Source organism: Phocoena sinus, chromosome 15 (genome assembly GCF_008692025.1).
Source record: "Phocoena sinus isolate mPhoSin1 chromosome 15, mPhoSin1.pri, whole genome shotgun sequence".
Classification (NCBI taxonomy): Eukaryota; Metazoa; Chordata; class Mammalia; order Artiodactyla; family Phocoenidae; genus Phocoena; species Phocoena sinus.
Window position 1 is genome coordinate 49,681,479 of NC_045777.1, and position 18,215 is coordinate 49,699,693.

Genomic DNA, 18,215 nt, shown 5'->3' on the forward strand with positions numbered 1-18,215 from the left:
TAAAATACCAATTAATAAGCAGTCACATATGCTAAGCACTTAATTTGCCGTAATTAGTCAAAGGCCCCAACATAACTTCAGATAAACATACAAACAGGACGTCACTTTCCCAACTGTCAGGCTAGGACCAGTGATAAGTAGCACCTCCCAAGTTGCTGAAGTCAGCATCATGTTACATAGACAGCAAGTGAGGTTAGCAGTGGATGACCGGGTTAGACAGGGTGAACGATCCACCGCTGAAAAATAGAGAAAGGAAAGTTCTGGGTGGAAATGATAATAAGGCAGGTGAAAGTTAGGCCAACGGACCAAGGAGTGATAATCTATGTCTCTTCCTCCAAATATGGTCAGGACAGAGCACTCCTCAAGGATTGGTGTGACACTGGAATGGACAGTAGGGACACTGGAGAGGATTACAGTCCCCTCTTTTCAAATAAATGCATACTTGGGAGTAGGTCAAGACAGGGAAGAGGCTCGTGATGGTGCCAAGCCCCACTGCCCACAAGGCCAACTCCCAGATTTCACTCCACACACTTGGAACTCAGGACCTCTTTCCTGTCATTGGTCCCCAAACATTCTCAATAAACATTTCACTATGTTCAAATCAAACGAGCAGGAAAGCCGATGACTGGCATTTGTTTGCATGCATGCACTGCATTTCCTGGAAGTATGTCAAGTTGACCAGCTCTGCTGACAAGGTGGGGGCTTGCCAGGATCAGAGCGCCAGTGAGCTGACTCGGGTCACGTACCATCTGTGCTCACCTGGAACAGCAGCTCCTAACAGACCAGCCTGAGAGGTGCAAGGGTCATGCATGCACACGTGCTGAGACTTTGACGCAGAGTTCCTCTATTGTCTACCCAAAAAGAGGGATCTCACACCTGACACAGCCAGGGATCTGCTCAACAGGGGTTGAGTGGGGAATACACATTGACAGTTCTGCCAGTGCTTTTACCAATCAAGGCAACCAGCTGCATCGAAGCAAAATATAAACTGACTCAGACATCTGATAAGCTAAAAATTAAATGGTAAACTTCACAACACAGACTAGACATACTGCAGAGACGTCTCTTAACTGCCATGTTCTTTAAAACATGGCTCTGTCCTACTGCCCCTCCCTCTCTTCAATGTGCTTCTCAATTCCAGATTGGTTCCTAAATCAAAAAGCAGGTTTAGCGTTTCCCTGGTGGTACAGTGGTTAAGAATCCGCCTGCCAATGTAGGGGACACAGGTTTAAGCCCTGGCCCGGGAAGATCCCACATGCCGCGGAGCAACTAAGCCCGTGCACAACTACTGAGCCTGCATTCTAGAGCCTGCGAGCCGCAACTACTGAAGCCTGCGCCCCTAGAGCCCGTGATCTGCCACAAGAGAAGCCACCACATGAGAAGCCCATGCACCGCAATGAAAAGTAGCCCCCTCACACTGCAACTAGAGAAAGCCTGCACGCAGCAATGAAGACCCAACGCAGCCAAAAAAAAAAAAAGCAGGTTTAAATGATTAAAAAAAAAAAGGTACTCAAATCTAAAAATTAAGTCCTAATCACAAGGTACCATTTACTAGGAAGTTATCCACCTTTGTAACTCAGGGGTGGTGTGATGAACCATGAACTACTCAGGGGGCCTGGGCACACCGCTGGCACAGGGGGCACACAGGTCTCACTGCCGCTGGAGGCTGTCCGTCCACACACAGGACCATGAGGTGCTCTCCCTGACCCTGCCTGCCTAGCAGCATCAGTGAGCCTAAGAGGAGCCCATGCTGTCAGCAGAACAGTCACAGCAAACGTGTGCCTCAATACAGCCACGCAGGGGCTCTCAAGGTACCCAATTTTCAGATGAAGAAATGGAGGCACAGTCTCCAAACTCCTGAGCGATGGCATCAGGATGCAAAGCCCCTTGTGGTTTGACTCCAAAGTACCTACACTTAGTCCTCACAGCTCTGAGGCAGTTTTCACCAGCCCAGTTTATAGAAAATAGAAAAGGGCAAAATAACTCGCCCAGTGTCACACAAGGACTCTCACCCAGGACCTGACTGGGAAAGCTTGACTGTCACACTGCACACCTACAGAGACCAGGTGTAAGCAGAACTGGTCCCATTAGTTGATATGGTGTGTTGCTCTGGAAACCTGTCAAATAAAACATCACAAAGCAAGACAATGTGGGGGAAAAGTGAACCATATTTTCACTGAATTAGAGAGAAGCAATCTTTACATTTTCCACATGTGAACACTGAAGAAATGGGCTGCCCTGTAACCTTAATGTTCTGTGTGTCTGTGTTCAAGTTGAAAAACTTGAGATGTATTTATAGAGATGACCAATTCCCTCTCCTAGGGAATTCCATAACACTCTCAAGAAATCAAGGCCTGGCCCTGGTGCAGTCAGAATGAGGCTGTACTGGGCTAGAAGGAGCCAATGGTGAGGCACTTTCTCCCAGATAACCTGAATTTGGGGTGGAAAAGTGCCAGAGGTCTCAGCCATCAGCCCAAGCTGAGGGTCTAGGCAGTGAACACCTACACAGAGAAACACCTTTATGACAACCCTGTCAGGCCCACAAAGAAATATCTTTTTACACCTTTCTGATTGGCAAAAACTGAAAGTTTGGTAACTCGCTGCTCTGTTAGTAAAGATGTGAAAATGGGAACTCTCACACATCACTGGTGGGATCATTCACCCCTCTGGAGAACTCCGTGACACTAACTACCAAAACGACAAAAGCACATCCTTTCTGGGCCAACAGTCCCGCTTCTAGGGATCTTTCCTAGATACACTCACAATGTGCCAATGTGCAATGCAGCACTATGACCATCAACAGGGCATGGTCCTATAAACAGACAAACCTCCTGTGGAATACTACGTAGACACAAAAGGATGAAGTACACTATACAATAGGAAATAATCTCAAAGATATGCTGAAAACTTAAACCAAAAAAAAGGGAAGGGGGGCAGGTATAGAGCATGTGTACAGCAGACTACTATTTGTGTTTAAAAAAAAATAGAGGGTTTCCCTGGTGGTGCAGTGGTTAAGAATCCGCCTGCCAATGCGGGGAACACGGGTTTGAGCCCCGGTCCGGGAAGATCCCACATGCCGCGGAGCGACTAAACCCATGTGCCACAACTACTGATGCTGCACTCTGGAGCCGGCAAGCCACAACTACTGAGCCCACGTGCCACAACTACTGAAGCCTGCGCACCTAGAGCCTGTGCTCCACAACGAGAAGCCACTGTGATGAGAAGCCCACACACCGCAACGAAGAGTAGCCTCCGCTCACCACAACTAGAGAAAGCCTGTGCACAGCAACGAAGACCCAACACAGCCATAAATAAATAAAATTTATAAAAATAAAATAAAATAGAAAGTAGAGATACATGTCCCTCAGGTATCCACATAATCTCTGAAGGAAAGAGAAGAAACCGAACAACTGGTTACCTCTGGGGCCAACCGGGGGCTAAAGAACAGAGAAAGAGGCAGGCTTCACAACATACCTTTCATATCTCAAACTCTTAATCACGTGAGTGTTTTACATGTTTTTAAGTTACTGACAGGACTTCCCTGGTGGTCCAGTGGTGAAGAGTCTGTCTTCCAATGAAGGTGATGCAGGTTCAATCCCTGGTCAGGGAACTAAGATTCCATATGCTGTGGGGAAACTAAGACTGCATGCCACAACTGGAGAGCCTGCCATCTGCAACTACTGAGCCTGTGTGCTGCAACTACTGAACACATGCGCCACAAAAAAGAGCCCGTGCACTGCAAAGAAAGATCCTGTGTGCCACAACTAAGACCCAATGCAGCCAAATAAATAAATAAATAAACAACTGACAAGCAGTAACCCTAGTGACATAACTGATCTAGGCAATAATCCTCAACTGCTGCTTGAAGCATGAGACCAAAGGCTGATGGGGGCCTGTGCAACCAGGTCAGGCTGCCTGTGCCACCCAATTCCACAGACGTTTTGCCACCCGAGGTGACGCACCAGCCAGTGCCCGGCCCGGCCCCTGCACTACTCTGTCAAACGAGAACCTGATTCTGACCGTCAAGCTTCCAGATCTAACTCCCAGGTTATAGGAAGTTTCAAAGATAAAGGAAAACACATTAAAAAGACTGCATTATAAGGATGCAATCAGCAAAATCCAGGATATGAGAGACTTAAAAATTAATTTCTTCAAACAGATTTAAAATGACTTACAATACATCCTAATGTGTGGCTCTTATTTTGAATTCTGAGTCAAACAAATGATCGTAAAAAAAATACTTTTTGAGATAGTCTGGGAAATTTGAGGACTTAGATAATGTTAAAAAATTATTTCTTAAATTACCAATACTTTAAATAAAATTATCTTCTAGATGTACTATTTGCAGTACTTACAGATGAAATTCTATGTCTAGGAACTACTGTAAAATAATCCAGTGTGGAAAGACAAGAATAAAGATGAAATAAGAGTCTTCACGTCAACAATCACTGAAAACTGGGAGATGAAACCCAGAGATCTCATTATATTATTCTGTTTACTTCTGCATGTTTAAATTTTTCCTCAATGTATTTTTAGAAACAACGTTAATAAGATACAAACTACTATATACAAAATAGACAAACAAGATCCTACTGTACAGCACAGGGAACTATATTCAGTATTTTGTAATAAACTATAATGGAAAAGAATCTGAAAATGAATTTATATATATGTATAACTGAATCGCTTTGCTGTACACAAAAAAACTAATGCAACATTGTAAATCAACTATATTTCAGTTAAAAAAAAACAACAACAAACAACATGCTAGTAAGGAGATTCTGTCATAACCAAATATAATACCAGATCTTTGTATGAAGAGTAAAGAGAACTTCAAAAGCCAATGGCAACACTGAAATATTTACAGATGAGATGACAGGATGTGTGAGGTTTGTTTTGAGATTTGTGAGAAGTGGGTACACAAAGATGAAACACAGTTGGTCCTGAGCTGATCATTCCTGAGGCTGAGTGATAGGTACATGGAGATTCAGTATACTGTTACACCTCCTTTTGATGTATGAGATTCTCCATGGTAAAACAAACAAACCAAAAAACAAACAAAAAACCCTGACCATCCAAGGTCAGCCTGTGGCATTTGAGCAGCAAGCTGTTGCCTCCTTCCACCTTAAAGCTGTGGTAAGGGACTGCCTCCAGGGAGCGGGAGGGGCACAGGGAAAGGGGGCTTTTGGCGTTTTCCATGATAGTCAATGAATTCTGATTCAGCCACAGGCTTCCAAGGAGAGCACACAGAAATCTTCAGTATACACAATTTTATCTTTGTCTTTCTCATGATTTCCTAAGGAATTTTAAGTCATTGAACAGGTGTCACAAAGTTTCAAGGGCACAGTCTACCATTTGAGTGCATCATAATTTGCTCATTCATCATTAAGCCTTTTTTGTTGCATCCAACTTTTCAATCTTATATGCTAGCTACCACAAACATCTTTGTGTACCAGTGTTTGCCTGTGTTTTCAATCACAGTTGACCCTTGAACAATGAGGGGGTTAGCGATGGATCGTGTAGTACTATAGTATTTATTGAAAAAAAATCCATATGTAAGTGGACCCAACACAGTTCAAACCTGTGTTGTTTAAGAGGCCACTGTACTTCCTTAAGATAAGAGATCTGTAGAAGTAAGTTACAAGGTAGAAATACCTTTAAATTTTCATTTCTGCCTACTATTTTAGCAACTTGACTGGACCTAATAACTTTTCACGACTTAGCATAATTTGGAATTCCCCGGCGGTCCAGTGGTTAGGACTCCGTGGTTCCACTACAGGGTGCACTGGTTCCACCCCGAGTTGGGGAATTAAGATCCTGAACACCATGAGTCAAAAAAGAAAAAAAAGAAAAGAAAGCATAATTCTTTCTCCTCCCCTAAGAAATAGTCACTTAAGAGCTTGGTATATACCTTTTAAAATTGTATCAAAACACATATAAAAGCAAACAATTTTTACTCCATTTACGAGTTTTTCAAGCTTTTTTCATTTTTCACATCAATACACGCATCTTCTGTATCTATAGCTGTGTTTCACTGTATTTTAACACAACTATAACCATTCCACAATGAATACACATTTGCATTTTTTCACTTTTCACTAATCCAAAATGATGCAATAAACATCTTAAGTCTTCTCATACATAGGCAATTATTCTTCTAGGACAATTTCTTACAAATTGCTGAGAGGGGACTCAAAGTCTATAAATATCTGAAAGTAGTATAAAGGGCTGATGACCTCTTATAAAAGATTTACCGAGGGACTTCCCTGGTGACGCAATGGTTAAGAATCCACCTGCCGGGCTTCCCTGGTGGCGCAGTGGTTGAGAGTCCGCCTGCCGATGCAGGGGACGTGGGTTCGTGCCCCGGTCCGGGAAGATCCCACATGCCGCAGAGCGGCTGGGCCCGTGAGCCATGGCCGCTGAGCCTGCGCGTCCGGAGCCTGTGCTCCGCAACGGGAGAGGCCACAACAGTGAGAGGCCCGCATACCGCAAAAAAAAAAAAGAATCCACCTGCCAACGCAGGGGACACAGGTTCAAGCCCTGGCCTGGAAAGATCCCACATGCGGTGGAGAAACTAAGCCCGTGCACCACAACTACTGAGCCCGCGAGCCACAGCTACTGAAGTCCACGCACCTAGAGCTCGTGCTCCGCAACAAGAGAAGCCACTGCAATGAGAAGTCCACACACCACAACAAAGAGTAGCCCCTGCTCACGGCAACTAGAGAAAGCCCACATGCAGCAACGAAGACGCAACGCAGTCAAAAATAAATTTAAAAAAAACCTTGTATGATAAACATGGCTTAAAATATAATTCAAATGCCTGTTACATTAATAATATATTTAATTTTTTCAATATGAAGACAAAATAAATGCTGTACTGTTTTTGTCAGCTGTCTTTCTAACACAACCTAGATAAAAATAGCTCCTAAATATCCCTGACTGATCTGCTAAACGGAATGATTCCTCTCCCAGCGTCACTTGATACTGCTTGCATTAATTCTGGCATCAATCTTATTATACTTTCAGAGACTTTGGAGATAAATGTTTGGCTCACCTCACAGATTCACTGTCAACAGTGAAGATATTCTACCAAAACACTTGGTGAGATACATAAATACAAGTTATTAAGAAAAATCAGAACAAGTCATGATTTAGCGATGGTTCACAACTTGTGAAAACAAAACCTGTGTCCATCTTCCAACAGCGATGACTACACTGTAGTCTCTCCAGAAACCAACCTCAACATGGGAGCTGCTGGTCCCACGCCTGGGAAGTGAACAGTCCACAAGCTACGTACGTGGCAGGCTAGGAGCCTAGCACCAACAGCAGGTCATCAGGAGGCAGCAACAGGTCAGTGATAGCAAGAGTCAGCCCACTGGCCACACCTGGCCGAAAAGCTTCTGAGGTGTTCTGATTTATCAAAATTGCAATTTTGACAAGAAAAATCACAACTAGCCTTTCTGACATATACATATATACATATATATACCTACATACATACATAAATATATTTATACATACATACATACATACATATATATATATCTGTTCATCCTGAATGGCCTATCTTTGAAAGATACAAGTGACCTCTGAAGACAGGTACTGGATGGCTAGTCACATGGAAAGGGAAGACTTTTCACCTGGAATCTGTAACAGTTACGTTTCCTACTGAAGAGATTTAAAAATTGGATTTTTATCAAATTCTTTTAACAAATCTATATTCTGGAAAAGCACTTTATTTTTTCCTTCTAAGTTTATTCTGCATAACTAAGGGGAAAAAAAGTTATTTTAGTTTGGTATTTTAAAGTCAGGCCACATTTACCTCTATCAAAGTAACCCATCCCGTGCACCACAACGAAGAGTAGCCCCCGCTCGCCACAACTAAAGAAAGCCCTCACGCAGCAACGAAGACCCAACGCAGCCAAAAATAAAATTAAAAAATAAATAAATAAACCCATGCATATCTAAACACTACTGATATATATATGTTAAAAATTTTAAGGCAGGGTAAATTTTATGGCTTGTGAATTATATCTTAAAGCCATTATTTAAAAAACCTTTTTATGGTAAACTCTCCCTAACACCCAGAGGTACCTGCTTAGCGCTCCACAAAGCACCACTCACTGTGTGGCAGGACCACACCTTACGCAAGTAGCCCCCACTAATAAACAGTTCCAGTACATCCTCCTCTTTTTACTTCAGTCTTTTACTTTCACAAAGAAAGCTGCAATGGGCACCTTTTCTGTGTACCCATTAACACATATCACTAAGATACAGTCCCAGCAGAGTTCTGGAACAAGTGTATACAAGCATTTGACATGCTGAGAGCCACCTGACAAGACTGCCCTCCCACAAACACAGCTGCTCCAAGTCACCCTTCGTTCTTCAGGACAGGAGGCCTCCTGCGTAGGTTTACAGCACTAGCCATCAAACATTTCAACATGAGCCATCTGTTAGGTCAAATACGATTTTTAAGGAGTTGAAAGAACAGGTGGTTACCTCTTTAACAGGAAAAGGTATTCCTGCAAATGGTACATTTTCACAATACAAAAAGGTCTCGTGACCCACTTGAGCCCTCCAACTAAGACAAGAATGTTCATAATCTCTTGGTTTCTTCTAAAACTACTCATACATCTAGGTACGTCAATGGGTATAAATGTCCTTCCTTTTTAAAAATCACACTGCAGAAGCCATCGTATCACACTTGCTTTTCCTCTTTATCTGGAAGATAATTTCACAACAACATACACTGAACCACACTGAACTCAATCCTCTTTCCATAGCTATACATCATTCCATTGTAAAGAAGAGCAATGACTTAGCCAAGCCCTCACTGAAGAAGCCTACAGTGTTCTGGCTTTCTGCAGCTCTAATGCTGCAGGAATATTCTGGAGCAAATTTATCTTTGTACATATGCAAAAGTATCGGTCAGATATACTCTCAGAACTAGCACTGCTGGGATGTGCTTTCACATCTTCAGATGCTCAATTATCCAGGAGGTGTATCAGGATTACTTAACTCTCCATCTCCTTAGCTATGAGTGAGGGTGAGTATCTGCCACAGGATTAGATGCCTACCAGAAAGTGTCCTTTTCTATCCTTCGCCCATTTTCTATTCAGCTATTGTTACAGTTCTTCTCAATCATGATGAATTCTATATACAAAGGATACTTGCCCTTCGTCATATGTGCTGCAAACATTTTGTCCCAGTTGAATTCTTATTTTATGTATAGGAATTTTTGATATGCTAATATCTTAAGTCCCTACTCAGAAAAATGTATCCATCTTTCCCTTATAGCTTCTAGGCTTTATAACATGTCAAGATGACAGAACAAAATTCTCTTTTGGGGGATCCAACCTGGTTTTTCCCCCAACTAGCTAATCCATAGTTCCTAATAGTGTTCATGGAAAAACTCATCTCCACAGTGGCTGAACACATGCCTTTCATAAAATACTAAATTACCGTATATGTTTCAGTCTTTCTGTAGTCTAAATTTCTTCTATTCATCTATTCTTCAGCATAAATTCATCAGGGCATTTAAAAAGTACACTGACATTCTCATGTAGCAGAAATGCTTAGATTTGTGATCCAAAAAAATTATGTTACAAAAATTGAAAATTTAACCTATACATCTGTGTATCTAACTCTTTCTGATATCCCAAGGTAATGGTCTCTTTACATAAGTGTTTTTCAGGTACTGAAGAATTTAAACTCACAATAAAGAAAACTTTCATCTCCAAGCCCCATCTATTAGTTGAGCTGTTTGTTGCTAAAGGCATTTTTAGTTAATTCAAAGATTCAACGCTGATGTTGAAGACTGTACTTGAAAAAGAAATGATAATTTTAATCACTTTTTAAGATTACTGATTTAAGTAGAATTGACTCTAGCTATAATATATATATCTCTAAAATGTCCATTGGCAGAAAAAAAAAAAAGTCTTTCCTTGGTTTTGCTTTTCTCTGACTTCCTCCCACCAAGCTCAGTGCCTTCCCAGTCTTCACTGAGGAACCTGAATGGCATCAAACCCCTCACTGACCTCTGGTCAAACCAGGGATGGAGGACTTAGAAAAAGAAAAAACTAACAGAGTGACTCCATGGGAATTCCCTGGCAGTCCAGTGGTTAGGACTCGGCGATTCCACTGCAGGGGACCTGGGTTCAATCTCTGGTCGGGGAACTAAGATCCCACAAGCAACAGAGCACGGCAAAAAAAAAAAAATGTAAATAAATAGAATGGAGTGACAATCATGCATTCTCAACGGGGACAGGGATGAAAACTTGTCATGAAGAGTGAAAAAAATCTTAGATATTACAATGGTTAGTGGCCTGGAAAGGATCACATAAACTGATATGCTGGGTATCTGTGGTATCAAAATTTCATGGCGGGCAAGTAGACAAATTATGGGAAAAGGTCTAAAAAAGGCTCCTTTGGGAGGCAAAAATGACAATAAAGTTATGAAATGACATTTTATAACCATTAAATTGCAAAAATTTAATGGTCTGACAATACCAAATGTTAGTAAGGATGTGTACACTGCTATTAGGGCTGTAAACTGATACACATTCTCAAACAGGGAGAAAAAAGAAAAAGACAACATTACAGATCTTTCAAGAATAAACGTGCCTCTCCTACAATCCAGCAATTCCTCTCCTAGGAATATACCCTAGATAAACCGTTGTACACGTGCACCAAGAAGATATTCAAGAACATTTATAACACTGTTCATAATAGTTTAAGAATAAAAAATTTAAAAAAGAAACTAGTATCAACCCAATTGTCTATGAACACAAAATGGATAGTTTGGGGAATACTCAAGCAGCAATGAAAACAAACAAACCATACTCAACAAAATATGTAAACTGGAACATAATACTGAAGGAAAAAAGTTATTAAAGATTACCTATGCTATGAAACCATTTTTATAAGACTCAAAGAGAAGAATAAACACAATGTCCAAGGAATCATAAAATATGTAATAAGAAACATTTTTAAAGAAAATGATACATACAAAACATAGAACCGAATAGGGATGATAGACACACAGACACAAATCGGTACTGGCCACGTTCTAGCTCCCAGCCAGAGAGCGGTGGAATGACATCTATTTCATTATTCTGCTTCATAACTTACATAGGTTACATTATTCTTGTTAGTGCTGTATTTGGCTCTTCACAGTAGGGAATAATTAACACAAAATAAAACTTACATCCAATTCAAAAAAGAGGTCCCTTTCTTTACTTGCAATCTCATAATCTGCTCGGAGGGCCAAATCGTGGATTTTGGTACATTCTCCTAAATCCATGCGCTGTGAGAAAGAAACAAAAATTTACACATGAACATCAACCCATTTGTAGGAAGCACTGTGACCTGGTGTTTTAGCTGTCATCAAAATAAACAGTACTTTTTTGGATATTAACTATGATAAGAAAATTTAAAAATAATATGGCTAAGAAGCCTTATTTTCCTTTTATTGATACCGTCATGACTATATGACACTCAGAACAGGTGCATTTAAGTGTAATGATTTATATCTCTTACAGAACCAGAAATAGACTAGTAATGTTTTCATTATTTAGCTTTTGCCAGTTTTATTATTGCATTAGTCACATAAGAAATGTTTATTCGGTGAAAACATGAGGGGTGAGAGGGTGGCAAGGAAGAGGCCAGGAAACAAAAGTATCACTGATAGCAGCAAGTTTCCATGCATTCCTTCTTGCAGCCATGACTACTCAAGATGCTACAGAGACAAAAAGAGGAAAAAGAAAGAACAGAGAAAAACGAGGTTTTGGAAATTACAACATAACCTAACACCGGGCTTTGTGTAGCTCTTTGTATACCAAAGGAAATAAAGCAGAACAGGCTGATTCAGAGCCAAAGCAATTCTCCAAACATTCTCCTAACCTGCTAAATGGCTCTGGACACGTAACTGGGAACACAGACTGGACCATTCACTTGCCCCATTTGAAAAACAAAAGGCTCTTTTAACAAAACAAATTATTTGTGTTACCAGTAAGATTTCGCCTGATGTGCTATTACATGTTGTGAGCACGTACAGAACAATTAGCAGTGCTTATTTCTCATCTAAATCCTAAGTAGAGGATCCTGTACAGGGACACCCCCACCCCCACCCTTGCCTCTGATCATCTAAACAGCAACAGGGACGTTTGGATGCTGAGGGTCAGGCTAATAAGTCAGAGAATGCAAGTTAAGAAAACCCAACAGCCCAATGAGGAGACACCTTGGGAACCCAAGCTGTTGGTCACAAGTACGACTAGCAAACAAAGAATGATGGAGTTCAGGAACTCCTTTAAGCTCAAACTACAAGTGTGTTCAAAACGAGATCAAAAAAATCTTCGTGGGTTACAAAACACTCAACATTTTAGTTTTTAGGCACATGAGAGAGGCTCGCCGTGCCTGACTCCTGGGTCCGAATCTCAGAAAGTGCAGCCATGCTCTTAACAAAATTTCCTTCAGTATCCCAGTGACAGAGCCATGAGGGGACTGTCTAGGCTGGAGTTTATCTTCATTTTGACTGAAGGCTACATGCCAAAAGCTCTTTTCTCCTTCATTATGCTTACTCCGAAGTCATGTGTAGTTTACACATGTTGGTTACGTGGGGAATCCAGAGGTAGGGAAACAAGTTCCAAAAGCCAAAGTTGCAGCTAAAATTGCTATCACTGTAAAGCTGACAACTTTTGCTTCCTTCACTCTTTTAAATAGCAAGTATAATTCTTTAAAAATATATAGCTTCCACAAACAAAACTAAGTGCAACAGCTGAAAAATGAGAGATAGCTATCAGAAATTATTTAAAAGCTAACAAAATTCTGTTACTCAAAGAAAAACCACCTCCAGATGAAGCAAGCACTGAAACCGCTGAGTACTATAATTTTGACTGCAAATCAATTTCCATTCTAAAAACTTCAACTGTCAAGAAAATTTCGACATTAGGGAACCACACATAAAGCAAAATTCACCATTATCTTCCCTCAGGTGGAAGCTCTCAAGCTAAAGCAAGTGGAATACAGGCCTGGGGTTCCATGGTTACTCTGGAAGTAGCTTTTCAGCTTTGCCAAGGAGGCAAGGAAGTACTGGCCAATTCCCCTAGCAGCCAAACACCAAGCACAGCTGAAATACCACGCTCATAAACTTCTTCCAAAATATTCCAAATGGCTGTCAAATCCAGCATGTCAGACCCCCCCCTTTTTTTTTTTTTTTACTGAACAAACATCTGTGTCCTCTACCCTCCAGTGGTCTCACACTGCAGACAGGGAAGGGCAAATAAAGGCTCCTTCTAGAACCTTCAGGAAACCAAAGTTCTACCACGAGACAAGTTACACTACCTTCCCTCCAGCTATCCCTCCGCTCTTACTAATCAATACATTTTCCCACCAAGCCTCAATAAAACGATTGCTTCCATTCCTCCGTTGTCTCACCCCTACTGACAGGAGACGGTTTTGAGCAAAGATTTGGTAATGGAGCAGCCCGTGGCAAGCTGAGGGTTATAACCATTTTCATCTTGCAGCTGTGTTCTAAAGAATTATATTCATTCCAATTTAACACAACACAAACTCTACCTCTCACTTGCCACCTCCACATAGCCCACACCAGTTAAGGCTCAATCTTTACAACACCATCCAAGTTCCCAACCCTCATCTCAACTGACCTCACGACCCCGCACAATTGTTCACGGCACCCTCACATGAACATGGGTCTCCTGGGCTCCCTCCTCCTCAGTCTGAGCTGCCCTGTAACCCACGCGGGACGGAGTGATGCTGAGCAGTACTTGGCCTCTCATCACTGCTCTGGTTCCACGGCCTCTGCCTCCCTCTCCCTGAAGGACACCAGCCCAGAGGCACCTGAGGCACCCGTTTCCCTCTGCTCCAGCATCCACCTGGAGCGTTAATCCCCCAAACGCACACGTGTGTTTTTTCTCACCATTCAGGTCTCTGCCCTCATGTTCCTGAGAGGCCTTTCCTTATCACCCTATCCAACAGTCCAGAACCTACTCATTCATTATTTACTGTCTGTCCTGTTCCTCCATTAGATGAGAGTCAAGTTTTTGTCTTATTGGTACCACATCCCCAGTGCCTGGCACAGAGTATGTGTCCAACAAATATCTGGCAAATGAACCTATACCTAACACAATAAACATTTGTAGGAAATGCCCTCATTCACCAGCATTCTGGAACAATGCTACATAGGGATCCAATCAAAAAAATATGGTTGAACTGCTTCACTCTGGTGCATGTCCCTCTATTCCCTTTGACTTCTTCCACTAAGACCTACCAGCAATTCCAGGTTATGATGTCTCATACAGGAGTATCCTACCGCTGACTGCTTATGACCAGTGGAAGCCAGTAGTCTACAGTGATGGCACCCACAACAATCTGGAGCACACAGTAGTTATAATGTTTTCCTATACCAGGTCAACCACTGGCAAAACCCCAGCTAACAAAGGCACAAGGCTTGGCTTTCATTTCCTATTTGCTGTCAGAAGAGCCAGCTTGAGAAGATTCAATACACCTGTGCAGTTTGCCAGACGCTGCTCCCCCAAAATGGTAATAATAAAAGCAACAATTAATTATGAAGAAAACGTTCCCCAGCACATGCACATGTGACCCTTAAAATGAGTAGACATTCCAGGAGGGAGCTGTGAAATCTGAAAATGCTGATGGTGTTTACAAAACTAATTTTCTGTAAGTGGCTGAATCACCGTAGATAATCTACACTCTTTAATCTTCTTAAATCCTACCTAATTTTGAATAAATGCACATTCTGCAAAACTAGCATTTATCTCTTTGCTTCATCTGAAATGAACTAAAAAGTTTCACTTAGAATTTTACACTTCACTTAGAAGTAGAGAGGTCTATACTTATTGGATCATGTATCGATTTCTTGAAAGGGTGGCATAACACAAAATTGCAAATCGATGTTAGTCCTGATTTTTCAAAAATCTAAAAATCTGGGGAAGAAACATACCTCGTTAGATCAAAAGTCTAACATGTGTTTAACCTGAAAACAAACCAACCCAGAATCTTAGAGCTACAGGCTGACCTGAAGTACACTTTTTGCTAAAGCCGAAGGAGACTAGTATTTGCACTACTTAGCTATGAATACCTCAGTATAAATGACTCTACAAAAACCTGATAACTTTACAAAGAGAACTTTATAGAAGTGAAATATGTCATTATATAAAATTCCACCACACTAACAGAACCTATCACTTGAAGGGCAGTAGGTAATTTCTGCCTGGTAAAGGAAAACAGAATTCAACCTGAAAAACCTTCAGTGCCTACACAGCATCCATGTCTGAGTGTCCTATGACATCCCCCCCAAATGTACCTACCGTCCCAGCCAGAATGTCGTGGGGGCAGCAGTCCAGAAGGTGACTCTTGCAGACACGGTCATCTGTAAACTTGACCCTCTGTCTGGTTTCGTCTCCTGAAATTCATGTGTGGTTTTAAATAAGACAATATTATCACATTAAGCACAAAAGCATATCTGGTACAATTCACCTGGATGATTTGCAGACTACCAAATACACTGAAAAGCTTATCTAGAGGTATTTACAACTGGAACGAAATACAGATGATTTTTGATGCTAAATATATCATGAAGAATCACACTTAAAGAGATCTGACTCCGTCATTGTGCCAAGGAAGTCAAGGAGTCAGAAGGAAAATGCTGAGCACCAAACAGCCATCAGCCCCACACATACACGTGGGCAATGAGACACCAAAACCCATGCTAATCAGAGGGCGATGAATCACCATGTATGACTTAAAGCTGGTAGTTTCCAACAAAAGCTATTTATTAGTCTAATCATTTTGCTATAGACCAACGTATAGGCAGTATTTTGCCAAAATTATATGAAGAAAGCTTTCTCTCTCTACTACCGACTGATAAATAATCTGAACCTAGTCTACCTATCCCCCTTTAACCCCCACCCTTAAAAAACAGTTGGCACCTGAGAGTCACTTTTAACAAGACAATACCAAGAAGAAAAAAAAAAAAAGGCAAAAAAGGAACTAGGTTAGTCAATACACACTGTGAGTTCCAACACATACTGTACCCATCTGCATTCTTCAAGACCTCAGCTGCAGAATTTTATGCCCGCTGTTGAAAAGTTTTAAAGGAAAAGTTTTCTTGCCCAACCTGCAGTAAGGAAGTCAGGGGAATGATACATAAAAGTAAAGGCAAAGTGGAATGTGACAAATTTTAAAGCTAATCTGTGTATATGACACAGAGCTGTGTAATACTAAAGGAGGAATATATTTTAGGATTTGCAAGCATCCAGGATTAATGTAGTGTCTTTTTATTGAAAATGTTTTCTTTCTAAACTACACTTTTAAAGTTACTTGTGAAAAAAAGCAAACACTTTTTTGTTATAACAGCTTAGAAATTGGTTGTGACTCACGGCTCGATGAACATGAGGCTTTTCTGCAACTCCCTTGCAGATTGATGTAGGCAGGCAAAGATACACTGAACCTTTATAAATAAAATAGAGGGGCCACAATTGTTCAGTTTGTATGAAATAAAAATATGGGAAGCAATTCAAAAGCAACTCAATATACAAAGAAAGCTAAAAAGCACTTATTCGCCTATGAAATAAAGTGCAAACAATCTGCACAGCCCTGCGAATGTGCCAGTGTGAACTTACAACTTCATTACTTCGGTAGAAAAGAAAACACAAACCACAGCAGGTATATAGTTTTGCAAAGATGCAACCGCTTTCTCCTGAGACAACCATCAAGATCTTGCGCTCCTCCCTACAGTACAACCTACCTAACGACTGCCAAGCGCTGGCTGAACAGAGGCTCTCCTGTGTGGCTAGAGGAAAAGGGGGCTGGAAAAGCACGCGGCAGGAACCCCCGTTAGAAAAGCTCAATTTACGGCTCCCCTTGCAACGGTACAGAACAAGACGGCCAGGGTTTCCAGGCCATCCGGCTCCCTTGCGCGGAGGAGCTCCGCCAGCCCGCTGCCAGCGCCCAGAGCCCCCGCTGGCTGCAGCCCTTCGCCGACTCCCGGTTCGAGGGGCGGCGGGGGCCGCGGGGGTGGAGGGGGGGCGGAGAAATCGCAGGAAGGTCAGCGGGGAGGGGGCTGGCGCCCCACCGACGACGCGGGCTCCGAGGGAGGAGCCCGCCGGGGACCCAGCCTGCGGGAAGAGCTCAAACAAAGGCCCGGCGCCCCCGGTCGGCGCGCGGGGGAGGGGAGGACGCCCGCGCAGGCGCAGACGGTCGCGGCCCCCCGCCTCAGGCCGCCCGGCGGCCTCGCCTCGCTCCCGCCCCAGCCCCCGCCTGGCCGGCCACCCCTACTCACCGTCCCGGGCCGTGCCCATGAGCTGGTCTAGCAGGGCCCGCATCTGCGCCTGGGCGGACATGGTGGCCGGAGAGAGCGGCAGGAGCGGCCGCGACGGCTTCTCTCAGACTGCGGCAGCGGCGGCAGCGGCGGCAGCGGCGGCAGCGGCAGCGCGGCGGCAACGAAGAAGGGTCGCGTCGGCCTCGAACCCGCTCGGCTTCTTCCCGCCGCGAGGCACGCTGGGAGGAATTGCGTCGGCGCCGGCGCTTGGCCTGATGGGAAATGTAGTTTAGGGGCGGAGCCAGAGTCTCCGATGAACAAGCAAGCTGTGCAAGGGGCGGGGCCAAAGTCCCAACCCTGATTTTAGTGTGGATTCCAAGACTTACGTGCTCCGCTGAGGCTAAACCGCAATAAAGTGAAATAAGTGTAGACAATACAAAACAAAAAAATAGGGCTTCCTTGGTGGCGCAGTGGTTGAGAGTCCGCCTGCCGATGCAGGGACACGGGTTCGTTCCCCGGTCCGGGAAGATCTCACATGCCGCGGAGTGGCTGGGCCAGTGAGCCATGGCCGCTGAGCCTGCGCGTCCAGAGTCTGCTCCGCAATGGGAGTAGGCCACAACAGTGAGAGGCCCGCGTACCGCAAAAAATACAAAACAAGGAAATAAATCCCGTGTTTTCTTTCTAGCCGTGAAACTGGGAATGTATCCTTTAGCTACTCTCAGACTTTTTTTACACCTGTGAAAATGGTGCCTGTCACATGACTTGTGAAAGTTAAATGAAGCTTGGAGTTCCTGTCAGGTTCTGTGACTACTACTTGGTGGTGGTCCCTGAGTTCACAGTCTGCCATCCACCAAGACTGCTCTAGCCCTGGCCACTTCCGAGACTGACAATGAGCCTCTGACACATGCGTACAGCG

At 43.0% G+C, this 18,215-nt stretch overlaps 1 protein-coding gene across 3 annotated transcripts in view; it reads right to left on the minus strand.

The window, feature by feature from the left end:
* LUC7L (LUC7 like) overlaps positions 1-17,537 on the minus strand; it is a 30,801-nt gene extending 13,264 nt beyond the window's left edge. Inside the window, exons 1-4 of one of the 3 annotated variants that reach the window (XM_032604198.1) lie at positions 17,321-17,537; positions 16,419-16,489; positions 15,348-15,442; positions 11,207-11,305 (exon numbers count right to left, since the gene is read on the minus strand). In XM_032604198.1, coding sequence (XP_032460089.1) covers positions 11,207-11,302 — 96 coding nt within the window. In that variant the 5' untranslated portion in view covers positions 11,303-11,305; positions 15,348-15,442; positions 16,419-16,489; positions 17,321-17,537. Of the gene's footprint in view, positions 1-11,206; positions 11,306-15,347; positions 16,490-16,786; positions 17,224-17,320 lie in introns of those variants that run through there. The other 2 variants (XM_032604196.1, XM_032604197.1) reach the window with 2 other exon arrangements.
* Positions 17,538-18,215: the final 678 nt, after the last annotated feature.